General features: G+C 54.6%; 1 protein-coding gene across 1 annotated transcript in view; it reads right to left on the bottom strand.

Annotated features, from left to right (window-relative positions):
• USP34 (ubiquitin specific peptidase 34) overlaps positions 1–27,567 on the bottom strand; it is a 2,509,780-nt gene that overhangs the window by 133,381 nt on the left and 2,348,832 nt on the right. Inside the window, exon 75 of the mRNA XM_085612349.1 lies at positions 13,796–13,875. Coding sequence (XP_085468475.1) covers positions 13,796–13,875 — 80 coding nt within the window. The remainder of the gene's footprint in view (positions 1–13,795; positions 13,876–27,567) is intronic.

Below are 27,567 nucleotides of genomic sequence, written 5' to 3'. Positions count from 1 at the left end.
GAGAACAAGATTCAAGTCCCACTGAGGCATTACGAAAGGAACAGGAGGGAACATATGAGTAATGCCTTTAAGAAAGCGTTGAACCACAGGGGACTTGAAAAGAGAAGGCTGATCAGGAAGCCGTAAGAAGGCAGAGAGGGCAGCAAAATAACCTTTCAAGGTGCCCAGGGCAGAGCCCTGCCGGGCCAAAGAAAGAAGAAAGAGGAGAACCTCAGAAAGAGGGGCGGAAAGGGGAGCCACAGCATTTGCTGTGCACCATGCCACAAATTTGTTCCACTGGCAGGCGTATACCGTTTTTGTGGAGGGACGCCTGATCTTCTTCAGCACTCTGGGCAGAAGTGGTATAGGCGGAAAGGCGTACAACAGACCGCAACTCCACTCGTGACGAAAAGCGTCGCCGAGCGAGTGCCGCCTTGGAAATTCCAACGCGCAGAACTGCTGACATTGCGCGTTCTCTTCGGTGGCGAATAGATCTAACCAAGGCTCTCCCCACTGCTGAAAGAGACCTTGCGCCACTTCGGAGTTCAGGCGCCATTCGTGATCCATCATGCACCGGCGGCTGAGTTCGTCTGCTCTGGCGTTCAGAGAGCCCGCCAGATGTTGAACCACTAGGATGACGCCCTGGTGTTCCAGCCACGTCCAGAGGCGCAGAGCCTCCTGACAAAGGGTCCACGACCCCAACCCGCCCTGTTTGTTGCAATACCACATGGCGGTGGTGTTGTCCGTGAACACCTGCACGACACTTCCCCTGACAGAGGGAAGGAAGGCTTTCAGTGCAAGTCGGATCGCTCTCAACTCCAACAGGTTGATGTGGAGGCGAGACTCCGCCGGAGACCAGAGGCCTCTGATCTCCGCCTCTCCCATATGGCCACCCCATCCCAGGAGGGACGCATCCGTCACTACGACATGCTCCGGTTGGGGAAGGGAGAGGCTCTTGCCCGTGACCCAATCGCGGTCCGTGAGACACCACTGCAACTGCTGTGCAGTGCCCTCCGAGATCAAGACATGGTCGGACAGGTTGCCGTGATGCTGGGCCCACTGAAACTTCAGGTCCCACTGCAGAGCCCGCATGCGCCGCCTGGCGTGGTGCACTAGTAGGATGCAGGAGGCCATCAGCCCCAGAAGCCGCAACACTAGCCTGACCGAAACCCAGGATAGAGGCCGAAAGATGGGAATCAGGGCCTGAATATCCCGGACCCGCTGTTCCGGCGGATAAACCCGGAACTGCGCCGAATCGAGAACCGCTCCGATGAAGAGGAGCTTCTGAGAGGGACTCAGGTGTGACTTCGGCACGTTGATGGAAAACCCCAGCAAATGCAGGAGATCCGCCGTAGTCTGGAGGTGGGAGACGACCGCCTGGGGCGAGCCCGCCTTCAACAACCAGTCGTCGAGATAGGGGAAGACTGGAACCCCTGATCTGCGCAGATGAGCTGCGACCACCGCCATCACTTTCGTGAACACCCGAGGGGCACTGGTGAGGCCGAAGGGGAGCACGGTGAACTGAAAGTGCTCCTGGCCCACCGTGAACCGCAGGTAACGCCGGTGGGCCGGCAGGACGGGGATGTGGAAATATGCGTCCTGCAAGTCCAACGCTACCATCCAGTCTCCAGGGTCGAGGGCAGCTAGAACCTGAGCAAAAGTCAACATTTTGAACCGTTCCTTCCGGAGGAAGGTATTGACGTTCCTGAGGTCCAAGATAGGGTGTAGGCCCCCTTTGCCCTTCTTGGGAACCAAAAATTAGTAGGAATAACAACCACGACCTACTTCTGGGCTCGGAACGCGCTCGACGGCCTCTTTGGCCAAGAGGGCTGAAACTTCCCCTCGCAGAAGATTCAAATGATCCTCCGAGATACGGTGGTGCTGCGGTGGCATGGCTGGAGGGGTCATCTCGAAGGGGAGGGAGTAGCCCCTTCGGACGATTTGCAGCACCCACCTGTCCGAAGTGATGGTACGCCAGTGGAGCAGGTGATGGCGAACTCTGCCTCCCACTGGCGATGAATGGGCCTGAAAGCTCGGACTAGGAAGGCTTTGAGGCGGATGCTGCCGGGGTGGATGTGGACTGACCGCGTCGTCCTCCAGAACCGCCTCGGCGGAAACCACGTCCGCGACCGCGTGCAGGTTGGGTCTGCGGCCGGTGGCTCTGCGGACGTGAGGAGGCGCCCCTTCCTTGGCCACGAAAGGGGCGAAAAGCGGAAGCTTGCGGCCGCGGGGCCGAAAGGCCCAAGGAAGTGGCCGTAGCCCGGGAGTCCTTAAAGCGAGCCAGCGCACTGTCCGCTTTCTCACCAAAAAGGCGAGTGCCATCAAAGGGCATGTCCATGAGAGTGCTCTGGACATCCCCCGAAAAGGACGTGGACCGCAGCCAGGCGTGACGCCGAAGCACCACCGTGGTGGAAATCGCCCTACCCAGCGAGTCCGTGGTGTCAAGCCCACATCGGATAGCATGGCGCGCTGCATCCCTCCCATCAGCCAGAGCCTGGGAAGTCGTGTCCGGGGCTCCTCCGGGCACAGGGGCAGCACGTCCTCCACCGTATCCCACAGAGAGTGGGAGAAACGGTCCAAGAGACAGGCGGTGTTTAAAGACCGCAGGCCAAAACTGAGGGAGGAGAACAGCTTCTTGCCAAACTGTTCCAGTCTCTTGGAATCCCGGTCCGGAGGAGCGGACGGGAAGGAGGTTTGGGAGGTAGAGGCCTGGATAACCAGGCTCTCGGGGGTGGGGTGTTGGGACAGAAAACTGGGGTCGCCCGGAGCAGGGCGGTGGCGCCTGGCGACGTTTCTATCCACAAGAGGAACTGTGGAGGGCTTGGACCAGGTGCCCTGGAAAACGTCAGTGAGGGCCTCATTGAATGGCAGCAGAGGCTCAGTGGAGCTTGCTGCAGACTGAAGCACCTCAGTGAGGATGTTAGTCCTCACAGCCACGGCAGGCAGCTCAAGCCCGAGGGCCGCGGCCACCTTGCACAGCACCACGGAAAAAGCAGCACCCTCCTCCGAAGCCACAGTCAGAGGAGAGATGAATCCAGTGTCCGGTGAGGTATCCAGACCACTGGCCTCCCCCAGTTCATCTGCCCAGTCCTGTGACAGTTGAGCCTGAACGGCCATAGGGTAATCGGACCCCTCCCAGTCGCCCCCGTCATCCGATTCCTGGTAAACAGATGGAATGATCGGAGCCGGACGATAGACATAGTGAGTCTCGAGTGTCGTCGGATGCGGCGTCGGTGGGCGCCGCATCGGCGTCGGGTCCGGACAGGGGCTGAACCGGGGAACGACGTCGACCGGAGTCGGCGTCGGGGGTGGAACCGGAGTCGACGCCGGCGGAGGAGGCATGACGAGGTCGACCGGCGTCGACGGAGGCCCAGGCATGGGTCCCTCGGGGACCTGCGGCGTCGGGGCCGGAGCCTCCAACGGTCGCCCAGTCGAGTCCACGGGGCCCGAAGGCGCGCCGGCGGGCGTCGACGGCGGAGGTAGTTTCCTCATGGCCGAGAGGAAGGCACCGATCTCCGCCGGCGTCGCGTCAGTCCCAGGGACCGGCGGGCATGGGGACGTGCGCGGGGCCTGCGGCTCCTGCGGAGCCGCGGGGGTGGAATCACCCTGACCCTCGGCCGAGTCGCGCGACCGGCGAGGGAAATTCGAAGAGCTGTGTCGCCTCTTGGAATTCTGATATCGCTTGGACTAACCCGAAGAGTTCGAGCCAGACGAGCGATGACGTCTGTCGCGGCTCCGCGACCGATCCTTGGACCTCCTCCTGGACCGGGATCGCGGAGCCGAGTGTCGGAGCTCGAGAAGCTTACGGGACCGTTCCCGCCTAGCTTTCGAGGTCAGGGCCTTGCAGTCGGGGCACGAGTCCGCGTCGTGGTCGAGGCCCAAACAGTAGAAGCACCGGCGGTGGTGATTGGTCACCGACATCAGTCGGTGGCAATCGTCGCAAGCCTTGAACCCAGGCATCCTACCGGCACCAGATGTCGATTGACAAAGATCAAAAGGGATCAAAATATTTAGTCAAAAAAGACTAAAAGTGGTAGCTCTCCCGGATCGGCGCTTACTGACGCGGAAAAAAGAAGAACTGACGTCAGCGCGCGAGGGCGGCGTCTAAGTACTCCGACTACGTCATTACGGCGCACGACGCCAACGACGGACGCGGAGCCGCAGACGACGCCTAGCGACGCGCAAGGGGTATTGCTGACTGTAGGAAGGTGGATATCTGACTATGGTTACCCCCAACTTTTTGCCTAGTGTCTAGCTGGTTTTTCGACTTAGTTGGCCTGAGATCCTGCCATTCAGGGTCTCAGGCTGTCTGCTCTCTCTTTAAAATGGACTCCATGTACCCTAGGTACATAACCAATTGGTAAGGATCACCTTATTGGACCCTGTACAGTGTACCCTAGGTACCCAGGGCATAGGTGTACCCTAGGCCTCCCAGGGGCTGCAGCATGTATTATGCCACCCCTGGTCTGACCTTCCAATCAGACACAACTGGCTGATCACTCAGCTGGGGCAAGGTTGTGTAATCACCCCTTGCTTAGGTGTAGTATTCCTATACCTACCTTATATATAGACACATGTGTACCTATCAGTCACTCCTATGGCAGGCCTTAACAATCCTGGAGGCAGAGTGCTTGGTAACATGTGAGATGGTGCTCTAGCATGAGCTGAGCCTGTCTGCAGCTTTCGGAACCATGTCCTTATAGCTGTTCTATGATATAGCCTACCATATACTCTTAAAGTGCCTTATAATCTTAAACGGTTATGGTAACTATGGTTTGGCTTTATCAAAACATGTCGTGTAAGGTGTCTAACACTTTGGAATAATACCCCCATCCCATTTCTGGGGATGAGGATATTATCCCTCCCTTCTAGAGGGAGAAGACATGTTGTAACCTACTTACCCGGTTAAAGTTAACCAGAGCCCCAGCATCACAAAATGGATGCTGCTGCCACAGACACGAGTATGACCTCCTGCTGCTGGGAGTGATCCCGGCCAGGGAGGCCTGGACAATAGGTTTCCTGCTTGGGGAGGTGCTAGCACCTCCCCAGACAGCCTTTAGTGTATTGGGGCAGGGTGGGCTGAAAGGAATGAGACATGCCTGGGGCACACAAGGTGTTCCTTGCATAGTCCAGTTCAAACCGGCGCTGGGGCACTCCAGCCCCAGCTCTGGCGCGAAACTGGACAAAGGGAAGTGGGTGTAACCACCCCCTCCCAGGTCCCACCCATAAGGCGTGACCTAGCAGGTATCCCAGCCCCCCAGATTAGTATAAGAGTGGGAGTTGGGCCTCAAGACTTTAGATTATCCTGAACCTGCAAAACTGAACAGAAACTCTGGACCTTCGACATTCGACGAAAGAAGAAGACTGAAGAATCTCCCTTGTAGCCAAGGAGTGGCTACCCTGTGCAAACAGGCACCATCAAGAGACTACCCTTTGCTTTGCCCACGTTCTACGAGGAACCGACTGCAGAGCCTGACCAGAGCCTTGACTTCCAGACTTCTCTGACCCTGATCCACATCGACAGCAAAGCTGAGATCTGTGGAGGCAACGAGCGACGTGGGACCGGCTACCTGGGAAAAGTGGCTAGTAACTTAAAGCGCAGCTTCTGAGGTACCCTCGAAGTTGTGCACCGGGGATTGAGAAGCCCCAACCCCAAGCACCCTCTGCACCGAAGATCAGCCCCCCACACTCCACGAGTCCTGCGTGGGGCCCTTCAGCATTTTCCTGCTTGCCGCGTCTGTCCGGTTGCTTGCCCGCCGGCTAGTGGCCTTTGTGACGACGCACCCTGAAATCTTCTGCGCTGGTTTGGCTCCTCCAGACTGGCTCCCGCTTCTCTGCAAAGAAGAAGCACCCCAGACCTTCCTGGTCTGCACCAGAAGCAAGTCCTTCGTTCCTCGTGGGTTCCGCTTGCCAAGGCTTGGCGAGTCCTAGTCCAACTTCGACGCCGCCGACAGCAAGAGCCTTCGTGGGACAGCTCGCCTCCTGGTCCTGGTCGTCCTCGACGCTTCCTGGTCCTCCTGGCTGCAGCGACAAGCTTCACCTTCACCTGCAATCTTCACGACATCGCCTGGTTCCTTCCTGGTTCCACGTGGTCACTGGCTAGTGACCTTGACTCTGTCCCTTCTGCTTGCAGGTTTCTTCTCTTCTTGATCCCAGCCTTGGGATCCACCGGACACTCTTCACTGACTGCCTGTCAGCATCTTTCTTCAGGCATCCATAGGAGTCGACGACGAAAACGACGCATCTTCACCCCTATGCACCCGCAGCCTGTGGGCTAGGTAACTTGGGTACTCCGGTGCTCATCAGGATAGTGACTATCCTAGTGTCTAGTTTTCAAGTCTCAACTTCCTAGCTACTCCGGAAGTGTCCTAAATCTACCGTTTTCTAAACTGTACTATTGCTATTGACTTTTACGCATTACGCGTGAGTGTTTCCACTCTGCACACGAATCCCGTGGGCCTCCCACTTCCTAACTAACGCTAGTGTAGTGTAGCCCCAGCGATTCCCTAGGCCTAGGCCTATTCTATTTCCGTGACAGTGGTTCTTATACCACTTACTTAGTATATGGTTTGCGTGGCCCCTAGGGCCTAACTGTATTACTTACCTGTGTGACTTAATGTATGCTTAAATAAGACTGTGTTGTACTTACCTCTAATCTCATAAAGAGTGCTGAGGGTTTGCTTAGAATAAATACACTTTATTTTATATATATATCTGTTGTGGTGTCCTTTCATTTGGTATTCAAGGGATTATATATGGTATCACAGCTGGCTTCACATGCCATTCAGAGTTTAGCCTAAGACTGCTCTTGTCCATGCTACCACTAGGATAGCTGGTCTATAAGGTTGACTTTACAACCAATCACCATAAGGGTATTTGGACTGATATAAGGTGTACACTAGAACTAGTGACATCATACATCAGGCCAACTTCTCACACTGACGAAAAATCTTCCGGATCCAGTCTGACGCCTGGGGATATTCTAAAGTGAGGAATCTAACTAACGTGTTTCTTTCAGATGTTCCAGCCATGTCCAGAGGTAGAGGGCCTCCTGACATAGGGTCCACGACCCCACCCCGCCTTGTTTGTTGCAGTACCACATGGCAGTGGTGTTTTTCGTTAACACCTGCACTACTCTTCCCCACACAGACGGAAGCAATGCTTTGAGTGCAAGACGAATCGCCCGAAGCTCTAGAAGGTTGATGTGGAGCCCAGACTCTGCTGGAGACCAGAGGCCTCTGATCTCCGTCTCCCCCATGTGGCCGCCCCATCCCAGAAGTGATGCATCGGTCACCACTGAGAACTCATGTTGGGGAAGGGAGAGGGATCTGCCGCCGACCCAATCATGGTTCGTGAGCCACCACTGCAATTGGTGTGCAGTGCCCGCCAAGATCTGGATGCAATCAGACAGATTTCCCCGATGTTGCGCCCACTGGTCCAACTGCAGAGCCCGCATATGCCATCTGGCATGGTCCACAAGCAGGATGCAAGAGGCCACCTGACCCAGCAGCCTGTGGGTCATTCTGACCAAAACCCGGGATAGAAGCTAAAAGATCGGAATCATAGCCTGAATATCTCGGACTCTCTGCTCGGGAGGATAAACCCAAAACTGCGTTGTGTCTAGAACCGTTCCGATGAAGAGGAGCTTCTGAGAGGGAGACAGGTGTGACTTCGGCACGTTGATGGAGAACCCCAGCAAATGCAGGTGGTCGGCCATAGTCTGGAGGTGGGAGACGACAGCCTGGGGCGAGCCCGCCTTCAACAGCCAGTCGTCGAGATAGGGGAAGACTGGAACCCCTGATCTGTGGAGATGGGCTGCGACCACCGCCATCACTTTCGTGAACACCCAAGGGGCGCTTGTAAGGCCAAAGGGAAGCACGGTAAACTGAAAGTGCTCGTGGCCTACCGTGAACCGCAGGTAACGCCAGTGGGCCGGCAGGACAAGGGATGTGAAAGTAAGCGTCCTGCAAGACCAACGCTACCATCCAGTCTCCCGGGTCAAGGGCAGAAAAGACCTGAGCGAGCGTCAACATTTTGAACTTCTCCTTCTGGAGGAAGCGTTTGATGTTCCTGAGATCCAAGATAGGACGCAGGCCTTTGTCTTTCTTGGGTACCAGAAAGTAGTGGGAATAGCAACCACTTCATACTTCTGGGGCAGGAGCGCGCTCAATGGCACCCTTGGCCAAGAGAGCCGAAACTTCCTGGGCCAGGTGATCCTCTGACATGCGATGGTTCTGTGGTGGCATGGAGGGAGGGGTAGTCTCGAAGGTGAGGGAGTAGCCCCTTCAGACTATTTGCAAAACCCACCTGTATGACGTGATGGTGCGCCAATGGGGGAGGTGATGGTGGATCCTTCCGCCCACTGGCGTTTGGTGGCCCTGAAAGGTCGGACTAGGAGGATTTGGAAGCTGCTGCAGAGGGGGCTGTGGTGGACTGGCCAGCCCGCTGGCCCCCAAAACCACGGCGGTGGCTCCCACGTCCCCTGCCGCGTGAAGGTTGGGTAACTTGCTGGGGCCTGTGATCCTGGGTAGGGCGTAGCACGGCACCCCTTCCGTAGTCACGAGGCGACAGGCACACTGTGCCGGACGGGAGGAGAGGCCCAAGGACTTGGCCGTAGCCCGTGAGTCCTTGAAGCGCTCTACGGCGTTGTCTGCTTTGTCATCAAAAAGGCGACGGCTATCAAAGGGCATGTCCTTCAAGGTGTTCTGGACATCCCCTGAAAAGCCAGTGGACCTCATCCAGGCGTAGCGCCGAAGCGCTACCGACGTTGAAATAGTCCTGCCCAGAGAGTCGGCGGTGTCCAGCCGACAACGAATAGTAAACTTAGCTGCATCTCTCCCTCCGGACACTGAGGCAGCACTTGCGCCACCGCATCCCACACTGAGTGCGACTAACAGCCCAAGAGACATGCTGTGTTTACGTAACGCAGTCCTAAGCTGGCGGAAGAGAAAATTTTCTTCCCAAGATGGTCCAGCTTCTTGGATTCCCTTTCTGGTGAAGCGGTAGGGAAGACGCTTTTAGAGGTGGAGGCTTGGACAACCAAGTTCTCCGGGGTGGGTTGTTGGGAAAGGAAAGTGGGGTCGCTCTGAGCCGGCCGTGGCGTCAGGCGATCATCCTGTCCACGGGCGCTCCCGTGTTGGGCCTGGACCAGGTGCCCTAAAAGAGGTCTGTGAGGGACTAATTAAATGGAAGCAGGGGCTACAAAGAGCTCGCCACCGGCTGAAGCACCTCAGTCAGGAGATTAGTCCTGACCACCACCGTAGGAAGGTCGAGGTTGAGAGTCTCGGCCGTCCCACGCAACACCACAGCATACGACGCACCCTCCTCCGTAGCCATGGTAGGAGGAGACAACATGCCAAGATCGGGTGAAGTGTCAAGACCACTGGCATTGACCAGTTCCTCTCTCCAGTCCTGGTCAGACCCAAGCTGGTCGGTTAAAGGGTCACCTGACTCCTCCCAGTCCTCTCATCTTCCTCTGGTTGCCACTGTGGTTGGAAAGGGGCCCCAGGAGTGAACAGGGGCATGAAAACCCCACCCGGTGCTGGATCCGGCGTCGGTTAACGCCGGTCCAGCACCATGTCCAGGTCAGGAAGGAGGCTGGGGTAGACGTCGGCCAGGAGGCCGACCGGCGTCGGGCACGGTAGTGGTGCAGTTGGAAGCGGCGCCAATGGAGGTGCAATAAGGTCAACCGGAGCCGATCCGGATCCAGGCGTGGATGCAGAGGGGGCATGTGGTACCAGGGCCGGAGCTGTCGGCATCGAAGACCTAGGCCCCCCAACCGAGTCCACGGGTCCGAAGGCACGCCGGCGGGGTCTGTCTCCCCAAAGATGGCATGCATCGCCTCGTAGAATGTACGAAGCTGAGCTGGGGTCGCTCTGGGTCCCGGAAAGGGAGGAAAGCTCGGAGTTGACCCTTCAGGTTCCGCGCGCAGAGCCATGGGAGTGGGACCACCCGCGCGCCTCGTCGAGCCAGTCGACTGACGAGGAGAAGGCTAAGATGCTTCTTCAATTTCTTCTTATGCTTCGACCTACTTGCCCCAGAGTGCGAAGACTTAGAGCCGGACTGATGGTGGCTCCGCGACCGGTCCTAGACCTCACTCTGGACCAGGACCTCAAAAGGCACGGAGCAGACTGCCGTTGCTCAAGCAGCTTTCAGGACTGCTCCCGCAAAGCCTTCGGCATCAACAACTGACAGTCGGAGCACGACTTGGGGTCGCGCTCCAGGCAAAAGAGGCACACACAGTGCGGATCCGTCACCAACATCAATCGGTTACAGGAACCGCAGGCCTTAAAACCGGGCATCCCTCGAGCACCTGTTCGGAGTCTCGAAACAAGACGTCAACAAGTCAAGAAAAACTTAGTAAAAAAATGACTGAGGTACCGCTCTTCCCAGATCTGCGCTGGCTGGCGCGGAAGAAGAAAGAACTGACGTCAGTGCGCAAGGGCGGCGTCTAAGTAGCTGCCGCGACGCCATCCCGACGACCATGACGACTAACGCGGAGCTGACCGACTAAATCTTCCGACGTGCAGAGGTACTACTGAGGAAAAAAAATTCCGGATCCAGTCTGACGCCTGAGGTTAATTCTAAGGTAAGGAATCTATACTAACGTGTTTCTTTCAGATCTAAAAAGATAATGAAGCATCTGAGTGCACTTCTGCGGTACTCGAAGCATAGGATCAGACTCTGCGAGCAAGGATATTCAGCTGTGTCATCATTTCCTCAGGTGGGACAGAGCTGCTATGGAGGCCGATGATGTCAACTGCCAGCATGCTGGAGCGATTGCAAGAAAATGATCTGGATCCAGTGTGGTACCTAGGAGGATTTAAAAGGTGAGGAATCTGTGTGTAGAAGTATCCATCAGAATCAACATTTTATTGGAGGAAAGTTTGACAATATTTTCTAAAGAAACTATTTATGTAATGGAAAAGGTATGGATTCTTGGGCCTGTGAAAGGCAGAAAAATGAACTGATGTCTGTGAGAAGTTGGCCTGATATGTAGTGCTCACTATTCTAGTGATCACTGTGTATCATTCCAAACGACCCTTATTGATGATTGGTTGTAAGTCAACCTTTTAGACCAGCTATCCTAGTAGCGTGGATACGAGCAGTCTTTAGGCTAATCTCTAGAGGGCGTGTTAAGCCAGCTGTTTACCATCACATATACCCCTTGAACACCAAGTGAAAGGACACCACACAAGTTGTTATAAAAATAAAAGGATATTTATTTATAACAAGACTACCCTGGCTCTTTATGAGTCAGGGAGCTAAGCACACTACAAAACTCTTAGGAAAATACTTCAGTTGCACAATTTACACAAATGCCCGAGGGGCACGAGAAACCATCTACACTAACAGTGAAATGCGAATGGTTAGAGTCGGGAGGTACTGATTCCGGAGTGATCCGATCAGTGGGACTAAACGAAAAAAAGGAACTGGACACTTGTAGAGCGAACCTGCGATGGAGCACCGAGATGCTCGAGTTACCTAGCCCGGAGGCTGCGGCTGCGTGAAGTTCGGCAAGATGTCGGGAGTCCTCGTGTAGTCTCAGGAGCCTGAAAGAAGAAGTTGCTGGCAGGCGACCAGTGACGATGTTCAGAGCGATCCAAGCCTGGATCGGTGATGAAGGAAACCTGAAAGCAGAGGGGACTCAGTTCTCAACCGCTAGCCAGCGATCGTGTGGGTACCAGGAGGGTACCGGCTGAAGTCACCTCGACCAGGTGAGTGGGTGACGTCGGACTCGGCTGTTCCTCGGGCCAGGAGGCGCGGCGGCGACCAGAGTGGAGGGCGAGCTGTCCCACGAAGGTGTCTGCTGTCGATGATGCTGGGCCCAGGCAGGGGCAGCGGATCTTGGCAGTGGCAACCCAAGCGGGGGAGTCAAGATGGCGTCGGGAGTGGACCAGGAGGGTCCGTGGTACTCCTCTGTTGAGGGGGAGCAAGAGCCAGTCTGGAGCAACCAGACTAGTGATGAAACAATCGTGGTGCGTCGTGAAGAGGGCCACAAGCCGGTCGGCAAGTGGTCGAACAACGCGGTGAACAACAAGGAGCGGAAGGGCCCCCACGCAGATCTCGGGGATGCTGGGGAGGCAGACTTCGATGCTGGAGCTGCTCAGGGTTAGGGCTTCTCAAACCCTAGGTGCACTCACTCGAGGGTCCCTCGGTGGGCGTGCTAGATAAGCGTCGTGCAGGTTCTGAAGATAGCCGGTCCCGCAGGTCTCGTCACACCTACGTCTCTCAGCTGGGCTGATGAGGTAGGTAAAAGGTCAGAGATGGCAGGGTACTCGGGTCTCGTCGAGCTGGGCAGTCTTGATCCGTAGGAGAGACTTACAGCAAACCGCAAGCGCTTAGGTGGTGCCTGCTGGTGCAGGGTGGCTACTCCTTAGCCACAAGGGAGAGTCTTCAGAAATAGTCAAGAGTTCCTTTCGTGGAAAGTGGTTCGTGATTCGGAGTTATCCGATTATCTGATTATCCAATTTGGGAAGGGGACTCGCTCCTACCTTTATCCTAAGAAAAGGGGCTGGCCCGTGACTAGGTTCTACCTATGGGTGGAGCCAGGAGGGGGGTGGTTACACCCCTAACCTTTGTCCGGCTTCGCGCCAGCTCAGGGGCTGGTGTGCCCCCGAAACTGGTTTGAGCCGGGCTATGCACAGTGAGCACCGGGGTGCCACTTGCAATCACCTTCCTTTCAGCCCTGCCTACCTGGGATACACAAACCCTGTCTGGGACGGTGCTAACACCGCCCTCGACAGGAAACCCTTTGTCCAAGCTCCCCTTGCTGGAAGGTCCCCCAGCAGCAGGAGGTCAGACTTGTGTCTGGTGGCAGCATCCATTTTGTGATGCTGAGGCTTGAGTCAACTTTAACCGGGGTTCAAGGTTACTTCCATGTCGTGTCCCTCTAAAAGGGGGGAATGCTAACCCCGTCACCAGGACTGGCGAGGGGTTCGTATTCCCATTCGTATGACACCTTACTCGACATGTATAGGTGAGGTGAGGCCAAAGTTAGCAATTGCATTAAAAGTAGTTGGCCCGCGTCACCATGGAACGGCTATTAGGACTTGGTTCCGCAAGCCGTCGACGGGCTCAGCTCGCGCCAGAGCACCGTCCCACATGATCCCCTGCACTCTGCCTTCAGGATTGATAAGGCCTGCTATAGGAGTGACTGATAGGAATCCATGTGTCCATTTTAGGGTTTAGGTGTAGGAATACTACACCTACAGCAACGGGTGATTACACCACGTGGCCCCAGCTGTCGTGCAGCCAGTTGTGTAAGATTTGGGCGGCCATTCCAGGGGTGGCATAATACATGCTTCAGCCCCTGGTAGGCCCTGGGTACACCGATGCCCTGGATACCTGTGGTATGCTGAGACAGGGACTGACAAGGCGGCCCAGTTCCAATTAGTGGATGCACCTAACGTACAGGTGTGTTAATTTCGAGAGAGAACAGCTAGGCTGTGGGTCTGATTGGCAGGCCCACAGCCGGAGAAAGTCGTAAACCAATGAAGCAAAAGCAAAAAATCTGGGTGATCATAGGATTGCAGACCCTACTCTCCTACAATGTCATGCATGAGGAATGGCTTCTTTGTGGATTGTGGTGTCATATCAAGATACGAGGATTCATAGTTTAAGTTGCTGTGGCACCAGTTACCTCCATTTGGGAGTGATTGCTGGAAAAGGCTTTTCCAAATCCAGTTTGGTACCCTTGAAAGAAGATTAAAATAAGAAGAATCCGGGGGAGCATCAATGAGAAAAGCTGTACAAAATATGTTGATTTATATTTTCTCATAGTCAATGTTGGTAGTATCTCAATATTAAATCTTACCTGAGACTGGGATAGTTCTGTCCATAGTTTGGGGAACAATGCCAGATGAAGGGCTAATCCTTCATATGCAATCAGGACACCTGCAAAATAAACAAGCACATTACTTACCAGCAAGTTTCTCACTTATTTTGCTCAGTTAACACAAGGAATTCCATTCATATTAATCATTCCACTACGAAATAAAATAATCAGGCCAATTTCAAATAATTATAATCTTTGCCAATGGGTCTCTCTTAATACAAAAAAGAATATTTGATCCAGAATGTGTTCGCAATCCTTCATGATCTTTAGTAGTAACCACCGTACAAACCATATGCTGAGACAATGATAGAACACACACTACATTTCCAAATTGCACCTACAGCAGGATAAAAGGCTGAACTGGTTAAATCATCTGCTGTCAGGAACATGTACTCAATGTTAGGCTGAGTCTAATGTGAGAAATACTGACTCACATTCTCCCCACTTCCATATCTATAAAGAATGACAATTACCATTACGATGATTCTAACGCACAAGTTACTTACTTGTGTAACGATATATCTGTAAGAGACATTAGTTAGTGATAGATTCCCTACCACAAAATATCCCCAGGCGTCAGACTGGATCCGGAAAGTTTTCGTGAGCAGTACCCCTGCGTGTCGGTAGGCGTCGTCGTGAGGCTCCGCGTACGTCACTGGCGTCGTAGTCGCCGAGATAACGTCGTCGGGGCTACTTAGACGCACCCACGCGCGCTGACGTCAGTTCTATAAACGACTTTCGGCGGCAGGAACGCAGAGTCATGCCAGAGACCGACTACTGGTGCACTAGAACTAGGGCCCTGAAGTACGAGTTACTTCCCTTCGGTAACGATGTATCTGGTAGAGACAATTCTAGCCGAAAATTCCTTCACGTAGAATTATCCCCAGGCGTGACACTGGACCCGGAAAACTTTCTTGCCCAGCATCCCTGCGCGTCGGGGGGACGGCATTACGCGACTCCGCCCAGGCATCGTACGTGACGTGAGCGAGGTCACATAAGTCCCACCCCGGCGCGCCTACGTCAGTTTGCTAAAGAAAAAGGAATGGTGAGGAACAACACCATAAGGAGCAGTGCCCGGCACTGCAGTGCCCAAAGGCAGGGAAAGACTAAAGAACAGAGCAGCAACGCTGCTAGCATAGAGACAGCCCCCCCTGGAGACAAGGGACATATGTAAAAATGTCATGATAACATGCAACAGGACTAACATAATACACATGACATATTTATCCCCTAGAAGGTTGCACGCCATTGATGGCTCCAGAGACCCCCACTGTCCAAGGTGTCGCGGTGCCCCAGCAGATTTTCTGCATATGGTATGGACGTGCCCAACGATCCAGACGTACTGGGGGGCGGTTATTGAAGAGCTGACCCGGATAACCGGTTGGGCGATTGCATCGGATCCCCATGTATGTCTGCTGGGCCTGATTCCGCGAGATCCGAAACGCAAGATAAGCAGGCGGTTTCTGGTCCTGGGGCTAGTGATAGCCAAAAGGCGTATAGCAATCCACTGGTTGACGCAGCAGGGACCTATATTGGCAAAGTGGAGGTCAGATTTACGGGAATGGGCACATACGGAGCTCCAGGAGAGACCCCAAGTTGCCTGAGGTGCTACTAGCGTGGGGGGTAATGATGCAGGAAATAGCGGGACAGGCCTCCCAGATCACTATATCCAGTACGGCTGGCATGCCCATCGGAGTGGGGGAGACCCCAGGTCGAGGGAGGGAGATCGTAGATGACCCCGTGTGAGTGCGTAGATAAGCGAACCTTGAGTTGCAGAGACCCGGCAGAGGGGGGGAAGGGATAGGGAGGGATAGGGGGGGGGGCAGTTGGGTTGGGGGACACGGTTGGGAGGTGGGAGGGGGGGAATTGTTTTTCAAATTGGTTTGGAGAAAGCGAATTCACGGAGACATCGATTGTAAAATACTGAAGATAATGGACGCTCCAAGGTGTTGCACTCACACATTGTGGCTCTTAGAGACTAGTACGGTGCGGTTCCTCGCCTCCGCGGAGGTGGACTAACTGAGGAACTGCTGGTTGAGAGGTGTGTGGCAAGATTGATGAAGACCACATAACAGGATTGTGGATGTTGCAACAATCCTGTCTTACGGCTTCCTATGTCGGAGCCTCTTTGAAGCATCTGTCGATATTACTATGTTATGCAGTGTATTGATGATGACGGAAGTTGTAATTTTGAGGACACCAATAAAGTTTGTTTAAATCTCCCAAAAAAAAAATATGCAACAGGACTACAACCCCAACCAAAGCCAAGGAAGAGGAACCAGTCGGGGACACACAGGGAACAACAAAACTCCAAGACATTCCCATCACAGAGTGTGACAACCCCCATCAGGAACAAGGGCAGAGGCACAGCCAAAAGACCCCAACCTCAAGGATCGCAAAGAGCCAGAAGTACCAACAACCCTATCCTCCCATGTGACAACGGGGAGGAAAAAGGGGACAGCTTGACAGAAAGAGGGAAAGAAGAGACTCATGAAAGACACAGCCACCAACAGGGAAGCGAGTGCAAAAGACCAAATCACAAGCCCTCACAGAACGGGGAGGAAGGGCGGGCCGTGAAGGAATCTGCAGCTAGAATTGTCTCGTCCAAAATACATCGTTACCAAAGGTAAGTAACTCGTACATCTGATAGAGACTACTAGCCGCAGATTCCTTCACGCAGAATAGATACCATAGCCATACCCAAGGGGAAGGAGGGTCTGCGAGAGGACCCCACCCACCAGGGCACAACAGGGGGCCGCACGGGGCCCGAGTCCGAAAACAGGACGAGAAGCCCCGTCCCCCAGGCAAAGGTAACCCCCCCCCCCCCCATGAGGCAGCCGCCTGCATGGAGGGACGAGAAGGGCCCGGGGAGGGACGAGGAGACCCGAGGCCCGGGGAGGGACGAGGAGACCCGAGTCCCGGCAACTTTCCTCGAGACCACAGGGACTCCCGCGGGAGTTAGCGGCGAAGCAGAGGCACCGTGGCCCGAAGGAGGGACCCCCGAAGGGCCGCACCCCAACGGCACCACATCCTCTGAGCCTGAATCCGAACCAGTCGGCGCCGGAGCCGCCGGCAGAGGAGACAAGGCAAGGCGCAAAGAGGCCAAACACCCCACGCCCATGAGAGGCAACAAAACCTCCGCCCAAGGCCAAGGCAAGGAAAGGAGCAACGAAGGAGAAGAGCAACCTAGAGACTCCAAGGAGAAGAGGCAGAGCAAAGGCAATCCCAGACAAGACTGCGACGGCAGCAAGAAGCAGGCGGAAGCCGAAAAGGGGGACTTGAGGTCACCCAGGAAGAATCGTCCAATGTCCCATAGGGACAAACTGTGCCCGCAAGAGGGTCCGGAAGTCAGGGACCATCCCCCCACAGGGAGAAGAGGCAGAACCAAGTGATAGGCCCACCGGGCGTAGCGGGGAAGGCAGGATGACAGTCCCACTAAAGCCCCAAGAAGGCACAATGGTGCAAAAAAAAAAAAAAAAAAGACGGCGGCACAGGCACGCTCCGCCAGGTGCCAGGGACACCACAGAGCGAACACTCAAAACAAAAAGGCGAAGAATAAGGTTGCATCCGCAACATACCATAACGCCACGAAGAGCAGAAGCCCGCAGGTGACCACAACTCCCCAGCCCATACCAGGGCTATATAACAGCCAACCCTGCCCCACATAGGGCATGTCATATCCCAAAACATGGGAACCTCTTAGGAAGAAACCTCCGCAGCAGAGGACAACAAAAAAGAACCTGCGACAAAAAAACCCCGCAGGAGGCCTATCAAGCAGGCAGAGGGGAAACGCAGAAGCCCGATCTCAGGCCCAGCATGGTTCAAAAAACCCAAGGGAAAAACACACAGTCAAAATGGGCTGGTCAGCAGCCAACAGAACCACAGCCTCAGCAAAGAGGACTCGAGTGGCCATGAAGCACACAGAACAGACAACCGGGGCGACCCGCCCCAGCGGAAGAACAGCTCCAAGAACCAGATCAACATGCAAGTCACTGAGAAGGAGGGGGAGGAGGAGGGGGAGGAGGAGGAGGAGGACGACGAAGCCCCGCCAAGAAAGTCTGGATGGCTGGGTCCGCAGGGGCACGTAACCAAAGAGTACCATCGAAGGGAAGGTCCACCAGCCGTTCTCTAACATTCTCCGGGAACACACTGTCCCGAAGCTAGGCATGGCGATGAAAGGTGACCGAAGAGGCCCTGGCACGACCCAGCACCTCCGAGATGTCGAGAGCGGAGTGAAGGAAAAACGCCGCCAGCTCCCGACCATCCAAGACATGGTGCCTCAAATCTACACAGGCACCCTCCTGAGAAGCGGCAGACATAAGGGACTTCGCCGACTTCCACAAGCAAAAAAGTGGCCTTAGCCAAAACACACAGTGTGTTAAGGGACCGCAGAGCCGCACTGGTGGAGGCAAACATATTGCGCCTCCAGGAGTCCAGCCAGTGGATCTCCCGTGACGGGGGAGACAACAGCAGCAGCAAAGCAGGAAAGGCAGACTGCAAAAGGGGGCCTCTGGTCGAAGGGTGAAGAGACAGGCACACAAGATCACGCGGCACCGGATGGTGGCGGTGCAGAAGGTGCTGGGGCACCGGGTCCCCCATGGCGGGACGGCCCCAAGAGAGAAGAGTGGACTGAACCCTCGAAGGGAAGCAACAGTTCCCTACCACCAGAGCCCTGATGGAGAACCTCCAGAAGATGATCTGCGGGGAAATGGGCAGCTGGGTCACCCATGCCCAAATTCCCACAGCCGTGGAAACAGCGCAGGCGAAAGCAGCACCCGCCTCCGTAAGGCCTCGTGGAGGGGAAAGCAGCTCCTCGTTAGGGGACGGCTGCAAGCTAAGGCGGCCATCCTCCAAGCCAACCGGAGGAAGAAAGGGCCAAGGCGGGAAGGAAGGAAGAGGGACCGAGGAGTGGGGGACCTGCGGCTCCTCTGGCGAAGACCGCGGTCGTGGTGACGGCGAGGAACCGCCTTTAGACGACGTCGGGGAAAAAGCCACAACACGGCGGCCTGAATCCGGCGAGGATGACACCAGCAACTGCCGAACCTCTGGAGAAGAGGAGGCGTCTGAAGACGAGTCAATGACTAGACGTCGGCCTGGCGCCGTAGAGTCCGCAACCTGAGCCAGGACACCGACGTCGACCGGCGCCAGAGGAGACGCCCGGACGACCTCCGACACAGCACACGACGCAGGAGACCGGAGCTGGGCCGGACCCGGGGGGGCAAAGGGGCGGCCCAGGAACTGCGCCGACCTGACCTCCAACGAGGCAGCCGCCTGCGTGGAGGGACAAGAAGGGCCCGGGGAGGGACGAGGAGACCCCCGCCAGCCATGACTCGTGACAGGGCAAGATGGGCCCTCCGCCGACCCCTGTGGTGCCACCAGAGCCAGCAGCCGCCAGCACCGTCACCTCCGCCTAGGCCGCCTGTCCCGAGGACCAAGAGGGGCTTGAGGGTGCGACCCGAGCCCCGACAACCTCCCGCGACACCACAGGGACTCCCGCAGGAGTTTGCGGCGAAGCAGAGGTGCCATGGTCCGAAGGAGGGACCCCCGAAGGGCCGCACGCCAACAGCACCACATCCTCCGAGCCTGGATCCAAACCAGTCGGTGCCAGGTCCGGAGCCGCTAGCGATGCCGCGGAGGGCCCCGCACACTGCAAGGGATCCGCTGACGTCCCAGGAGGGGGAGGAGAAGCCAGCGAGGCCTGCAAAGCCGCCGCATATGTCTCCATCTGGGCTCTGGTCGCCCCCATGCCAGGAAACGGCGGATAGGGTGACGACGCGCGGGGCTGCACCACCCGTGGAGAGCCCATGCTCCCGACAGGCCGGAACCCGACCCTCGGGAACAAACTGTGACACTTACCAATAGGTGAGTGGTGCTCTTGCGACCTTGAAGAAGATCGAAGTCGGCGATATAAGCCATGGGTCCGAGGACCCTTCGCAGGGGCCGGGCGAGATGAGGCTGCCAACCTGGACACACGAGCCAAAAGAAGTTTCATACGGTTCTCCAGCCGGGACTTCGGCTTCATCTGCTGGCACGCCTCACAATCCGTGGAGTCGTGGTGCTCCCCCAAACACCACATACAGATGGGGTGAGGATCCATCTCCGACATGAGGCGGCCACACGAGCAAGTTTTAAAACCCAAAGGCATTCGCACACTGTTCCCACACACGCATCGATAGCATAAGGGAAAGGCCTAAACAGGTACAGAGCACAAACCGGATCCGCGTTGCATGCGAAAAAGGAAAAAACTGACGTAGGCGCGCCGGAGTGGGACTTATGTGACCTCGCTGACGTCACGTACGCGGACGACGCCTGGGCGGAGTTGCGTGATGCCGTCCCCCCGGCGCGCAGGGATGCTGGGCAAGAAAGTTTTCCGGGTCCAGTCTGGGGATAATTCTACGTGAAGGAATCTGTGGCTAGTAGTCTCTATCAGATAGGGATGAACTTAACCCTCGAAATAAGTTCACAGAACGGGAAGGATGGGCGGGCGGTAAGGAATCTATCCCTAATGTCACTTACAGATGTATCATTACACAAGTAAGTAACTTGTGCATCTGAAAGAGACACGTTAGTGATAGATTCCCTACCTTAGAATACATACCCAAGCAATACCAACCCCGGTGGTGGGTCTGCGAAGTGAGATTACACCAGAAAGTCATGGAGAACCGGACGGCCAAGAAGCCGTCTCTCCGGACTGGACTGTCTAGGTAATAGTACTTAGTGAAAGTGTGCAGCAAGACCCACAGGGCCACCTGACTGATGTCCTGCAGTGGGACACCATGTCCCAATGCTGTAGTAGCCGCTGTCGCCATGGTCGAATGGGCGCGCAACCCTACCGGAGGTTCCTTTTTAGCCAAAGAGTAACAGGCTTGAATACACAAGACAACCCAGCGGGAGAAAGGTATCTTGTGCACAGTCCGGCCTTTCTTGGTGCCCACGTTTCCAAAAAAGAGCTGGGCATCCACCCGGAACGGTTGTGTGCGGTTGAGGTAGAATGATAGTGCACGTTTTGGGTCCAGACAGTGGAGCCTCTCCTCCTCTCTGGAAGGGTGCGGAGGCGGAAAGAAAGTGGGCAGTGCGACAGTTTGCCCCAGGGAAAGGGCAGTGACTACTGTTGGTACAAAGGAGGGACATGGCCGAAGCACAACCATGTCCGGAGGAACCGCCAGGAAAGGAGGTTTGCACGAAAGAGCCGGGAGTTCACTCACGCGCCTAGCGGAGGTGATAGCCACCAGGAAGACAGTTTTTTCAAAGTTAATAACTGTAAAGGACAGTTATGAAGAGGCTCAAAGGGAGCGCACATTAAGAATGTGAGATCAAGGTTCAAGTCCCACTGAGGCATCCCAAAAGGAATAGGAGGGAAAACGGGAGTAATGCCTTTGAGAAATCTATTGACAACAGGGGACTTGAAAAGAGAGGGCTGATCAGACAGCCTGAGAAAGGCTGAAGGAGCAGAAAGGCAGCCCTTAATAGTGCCCAGGGCATATAGGACCTCAAAGGGGCAGAAAGGGGAACTACAGCCTTCGCTGCGCAACATGCCACAAATTTGTCCCACAGGCAGGCGTATACAGTTTTAGTCGATGGACGCCTTGCTGCCAGAATCACACTACAGACTTCAGGAGGCAAGTCAAATGGAATCAACTGTCGCCACTCAAACTCCATGCAATGTGGTGGAGGCTGGACAGGTTCGGTTGGAGGACCGTGCCCTTGTCGCTGCGATAGAACAACCTCACGAAGAGGCATCGGGGGGGGGGGGGGGGGGTCCATGCTCATACTGAGTAGCTCGGGACACCAACTCTTCGAGCCCAGTTGGGTGCCACAAGAATGACTTGGGCCCGGTTGCGTCAGATTTTATTCAGCACTCTGGGTAGAAATGGTATAGGCAGAAAGGCGTACAACAGACTGCAACTCCACTCTCGACGAAAAACGACTCCGAGCGAGTGCCGCCTTGGAAACTCCAAACGCGCAGAACTGCAGACATTGCGCGTTCTCTCCTGTGGCATAAAGATCAAAGCAAGGTTCTCCCCACTGTGGAAAGAGACCTTGCGCCACTTCCAAGTGAAGACGCCATTCGTGATCCATCATGCACCGGCGGTGTAGTTCGACCGCCCTGGCGTTCAAAGAACCTGCCAAGAGTTGATCCACCAGGGTAATGCCCTGGCGTTCCAGCATGTCCAGAGGCACAGAGCCTCCTGACACAGGGTCCACGGCCCCGCTTTGCTTGTTGCAGTACCACATGGCGGTGGTGTTGTCTGTGAACACCTGCACTACCCTCCCCTTGACAGAGTAAAGGAATGCCTGCAGTGCAAGTAGGATCGACCTGAGCTCCAAAAGATTGACATGGAGCTGGGACTCCGCCGGAGACCAGAGGCCTTCAATCTCCGCCTCTCCCATGTGGCCCACCCCATCCCAGGCGGGGCGCGTCTGTCATCACTGTGCGCTCCGGTTGAGGAAGGGGGAGGGATCTGCTGTTGACCCAACACTGGTGCGGGGGCCACCACTGCAAGTTTTGTGCAGTGCTCTCCGAGATCCGGACGGAGACTGACAGGTTTCCCTGATGCTGCGCCAACTGGAACTTCAGGTCCCACTGCAGAGCCCGCATATGCCATCTGGCATGGTTAATCAGCAGGATGCAGGAGGCCATGAGGCCCAGCAGTCTCAGGGTCATCCTGACCGAAACCCGGGATAAGGGCTGAAAGATCGAAATTTTAGCCAGAATATCCTGGCCTCACTGTTCAGGAGGATAGACTCGAAACTGCGCTGTGTGCAGAACCACTCCGATGAAGGGGAGCTTCTGAGAAGGAATCAGGTGCGACTTCAGCACGTTGATGGAGAAACCCTGCAAATGCAGGAGGTCGGCCGTAGTCTGGAGGTGGGAGACGACTGTCAGGGGCGAGCACGCCTTCAACAGCCAGTCGTCGAGATAGGGGAAGACTGGAACCCCTGATCTGCGCAGGTGAGCTGTGACCACCACCATCACTTTCGTGGACACCCGAGGGGCACTGGTGAGGCCAAAAGGGATCACGGTGAACTGAAAGTGCTTGTGGCCTGCAGTGAACCGCAGGTAACGCCGGTGGGCCGGCAGGAAGGGGATTTGACAATAAGCGTCCTGCAAGTCCAACGCTACCATCCAGTCTTGCGGATCTAAGGCAGACAAGACCTGAGCAGTCGTCAACATCTTGAACTTCTCCTTCCGGAGGAAGTGATTGACGTTCCGTGGATCCAAGATAGGACGCAGGCCCTTGTCCTTCTTGGGAACCAGAAAGTAGTGGGAATAACAACCACGACCTACTTCTGGCGTTGGAACATGCTCGATGGCCCCCTTGGCCAAGAAGGCCACAACTTCCTGTTGAAGAAGTTTCAAGTGATCCCCCGACATGCGGTGATACTGGGGTGGCATGGCTGGAGGGTTAGTCTTGAAGGGGAGGGAGTAGCCCCTTCGGACTATTTGTAAAACCCACGTGTCCGAACTGATGGGGTGCCAGTGGGGGAGGTGATGGCGAATCCTGCCACCCACTGGCGTTTGGTGGGCCTGAAAGACCGGACTAGGAAGGTTTGGAGGCAGTGGTGGCTGAAGTGGAGGTGGACTGATCCGCTCGCTGGCCCCCTGATCCGCCTCAGGGGAACCCACGTCGGTGGCCGCGCTAAGACTGTTGCTGCGCGGGCTTGTGGCTCTGAAGCGAACGTGTCTGGGCACCCATTCCGCAGCTACGAAAGGAGCTAAAAGCAGAAGTTTGAGGAGGGCGTGTTGCCGACAGTCCCAAGGACTGGCCGTAGCCCGTGAGACCTTAAAGCGCTCCAATGCACTATCTGCCGTATTGCCAAAAAGGCGAATGCCATCAAAGGGCCTGTCCATCAGAGTGTTCTGGACATTCCCGAAAAGCCAGTAGTCCTCAGCCAGGCGTTGTGAGAAGTTGTATTATATTATCCCTCTCCCTTCCCCAACATGAGTTCTCAGTGGTGACCGATGCATCACTTCTGGGATGGGGCGGCCACATGGGGGAGACGGAGATCAGAGGCCTCTGGTCTCCAGCAGAGTCTGGGCTCCACATCAACCTTCTAGAGCTTCGGGCGATTCGTCTTGCACTCAAAGCATTGCTTCCGTCTGTGTGGGGAAGAGTAGTGCAGGTGTTAACGAAAAACACCACTGCCATGTGGAACTGCAACAAACAAGGCGGGGTGGGGTCGTGGACCCTATGTCAGGAGGCCCTCTACCTCTGGACATGGCTGGAACATCTGAAAGAAACACGTTAGTTAGATTCCTCACTTTAGAATATCCCCAGGCGTCAGACTGGATCCGGAAGATTTTTCGTCAGTGTGAGAAGTTGGCCTGATGTATGATGTCACTAGTTCTAGTGTACACCTTATATCAGTCCAAATACCCTTATGGTGATTGGTTGTAAAGTCAACCTTATAGACCAGCTATCCTAGTGGTAGCATGGACAAGAGCAGTCTTAGGCTAAACTCTGAATGGCATGTGAAGCCAGCTGTGATACCATATATAATCCCTTGAATACCAAATGAAAGGACACCACAACGGATATATATATAAAATAAAGTGTATTTATTCTAGTCAAACCCTCAGCACTCTTTATGAGATTAGAGGTAAGTACAACACAGTCTTATTTAAGCATACATTAAGTCACACAGGTAAGTAATACAGTTAGGCCCTAGGGGCCACGCAAACCATATACTAAAGAAGTGGTATAAGGACCACTGTCACGGAAATAGGATAGGCCTAGACCTAGGGAATCGCTGGGGCTACACTACACTAGCAACAGTTAGGAAGTGGGAGGCCCACGGGATTCAGGTGCAGAGTGGAAACACTCACGTGTAATGCGTAAAAGTCGATCGAATTACTAGCAGTTAGAAATTAACAGTTTAAGGACACTTCTGAAGCAGCTAGAGAGTCGAGACTCGGAAACTAGACCCTAGGATAGTCACTACCCTTGTGAGCACCGAAGTACCCAAGTTACCTAGCCCACGGACTGCGGGTGCATAGGTGTGAACTTGCGTCGGGTTTCGTCGTGGACTTCTATGGATGCCTGAAGGAAAGTTGCTGACAGGCAGTCAGTGAAGAGTGTCCGGTGGATCCCAAGGTTGGGATCAAGAAGAGAGGATACCTGCAAGCAGAAGGGACAGAGTCAAGGTCACTAGCCAGTGACCACGTGGAACCAGGAAGGAACCAGGCGATGTCGTGAAGATTGCAGGTGAAGGTGAAGCTTGTCGCTGCAGCCACGGGGACCAGGAAACGTCGAGGACGACCAGGACCAGGAGGCGAGCTGTCCCACGAAGGCTCTTGCTGTCGGCGGCGTCGAAGTTGAACTAGGACTCACCAAGCCTTGGCAAGCGGGACCCACGAAGAATGGAGGACTTGCTTCTGGTGCAGACCAGGAAGGTCTGGGGCGCTTCTCTTTTGCAAGGAAGCGGGAGCCAGTCTGGAGGAGCCAAACCAGCAGTGAACATTTCTGGATGCGTCGTCACAAAGGCCACTAGCCAACGGGCAAGCAACCGGAAAGACGCGGCCAGCAGGAAAATACAGAAGGGCCCCACGCAGGACTCGTGGAGTGTGGGGGGCTGATCTTCGGTGCAGATGGTGCTTGGGTTGGGGCTTCTCAATCCCCGGTGCACAACTTCGAGGGTACCTCAGAAGCTGCGCTGGAAGGTACTAGCCACTTTTCCCAGGTAGCCGGTCCCACGTCTCTCGTCGCCTCCATGGATCTCAGCTCGGCTGTGGATGTGGATCAGGGTCGGAGAAGTCTGGAAGTCAAGGCTCTGGTCGGGCTCTGCAGTCGGTCCCTCGTAGAACTTCAGCAAAGCAAAGGGTAGTCTCTTGATGGTGCCTGTTTGCACAGGGTAGCCACTCCTTGGCCACAAGGGAGATTCTTCAGTCTTCTTCTTTCGTCGAATGTCGAAGGTCCAGAGTTTCTGTTCAAGTTGCAGGTTCAGGATAATCTAATCGCCTGGGGCCCAGCTACCACTCTTATCCAAATCTGGGGGGCTGGGTTACCTGCTAGGTCACGCCCTATGGGTGGGACCTGGGAGGGGGGTGGTTACACCCCCTTCCCTTTGTCCAGTTTCGCACCAGGACTGGGGCTGGAGAGCCCCAGCACCGGTTTGAACTGGACTATGCACGGGACACCTTGTGTGCCCCAGGCATGTCTCATTCTTTTCATCCCTCCCTGCCCCAATACACTAAGGCCTGTCTGGGGTGGTGCTCGCACCTCCCAAGGCAGGAAACCTATTGTCCAAGCCTCCCTTGCCGGGATCACTCCCAGCAGCAGGAGGTCATACTCGTGTCTGTGGCAGCAGCATCCATTTTGTGATGCTGGGGCTCTGGTTAACTTTAACCGGGTAAGTAGGTTACAACATGTCTTCTCCCTCTAGAAGGGAGGGATAATATCCTCATCCCCAGAAATGGGATGGGGGTATTATTCCAAAGTGTTAGACACCTTACACGACATGTTTTGATAAAGCCAATCCATAGTTACCATAACCGTTTAAGATTATAAGGCACTTTAAGAGTATATGGTAGGCTATATCATAGAACAGCTATAAGGACATGGTTCCGAAAGCTGCAGACAGGCTCAACTCATGCTAGATTACCATCTCACATGTTACCAAGCACTCTGCCTCCAGGATTGTTAAGGCCTGCCATAGGAGTGGCTGATAGGTACACATGTGTCTATATATAAGGTAGGTATAGGAATACTACACCTAAGCAAGGGGTGATTAAACGACCTTGCCCCAGCTGAGTGATCAGCCAGTTGTGTCATAATGGAAGGCCAGGCCAGGGGTGGCATAATACATGCTGCAGCCCCTGGTAGGCCTAGGGTACACCTATGCCCTGGGTACCTAAGGTACACTGTACAGGGGCCAATAAGGTGATCCTATCCAATTGGGTTATGCACCTAAAGTACATAGTATTAGTTTAGAGAGAGAACAGCTGGGCTGTGGGTCTGATTAGCAGGCCCACAGCCACATCTAAGTCGAAAACCAGTGGAGCAAAAAGTGGGGGTGAACATAGAAAGCAGACCCTACTCTCCTACAGGTATTGTGCTGTAATATGCGTGTGGTAACTTATTATACTGTTTATAGACAGACTAGATGCTTATTGTTGTCTGATATTTATGTTTCAGATAAATATACATAAAAAGCAATAGGTATTTATGGCCTTTTAAGACATCTTGGGCGTTTTTTGGGTATCTGTATTTTAACCACACGTTCTATTCACATTTCACTATAGATGGTTAGTGGAAAAAAGCACCTGGACTCAACATCTTTTGATATTTAGATGTTTCACCATATTAAACGTGTCTAAGAATCACTCACTGGGTGATCTACCTTTACCGTCACTATTATGACACTCGGATATGTAGGTGTATTCTATCTGTTCACTACACATGTACTAGAAGTTTTTATTTTAAGTTTATACCATATGTTCAGGTATTGGTCTACGGTCTTTTACTGATTTGGGACTGCTCTTGGGCTCTTAAACTGTATAGTAAGGTGTGAGAACAGTGCTGTCTATATTCCGGTCTTGAAAATCTATACAATGGTGTTTTATATGTTTTACTTGTACAGCCTTGAAAAAGTCGCGGGTGCACTGCCCGAGTTTGCGACGAAACACGTGTTGGCTTTTTGTGCTTACGACCAGTCACATGAGTGACAGAATAAGAAAATGACTCTACGGAATTAAAGACTCAAGACTTGTTACAACTTACTTGTGTTGTGAATATATACTGTTTGGAAGA

Source organism: Triturus cristatus, chromosome 6 (assembly GCF_964204655.1).
Source record: "Triturus cristatus chromosome 6, aTriCri1.1, whole genome shotgun sequence".
Taxonomy (NCBI): domain Eukaryota; kingdom Metazoa; phylum Chordata; class Amphibia; order Caudata; family Salamandridae; genus Triturus; species Triturus cristatus.
This window is presented reverse-complemented; position numbering and strand designations above follow the sequence as displayed.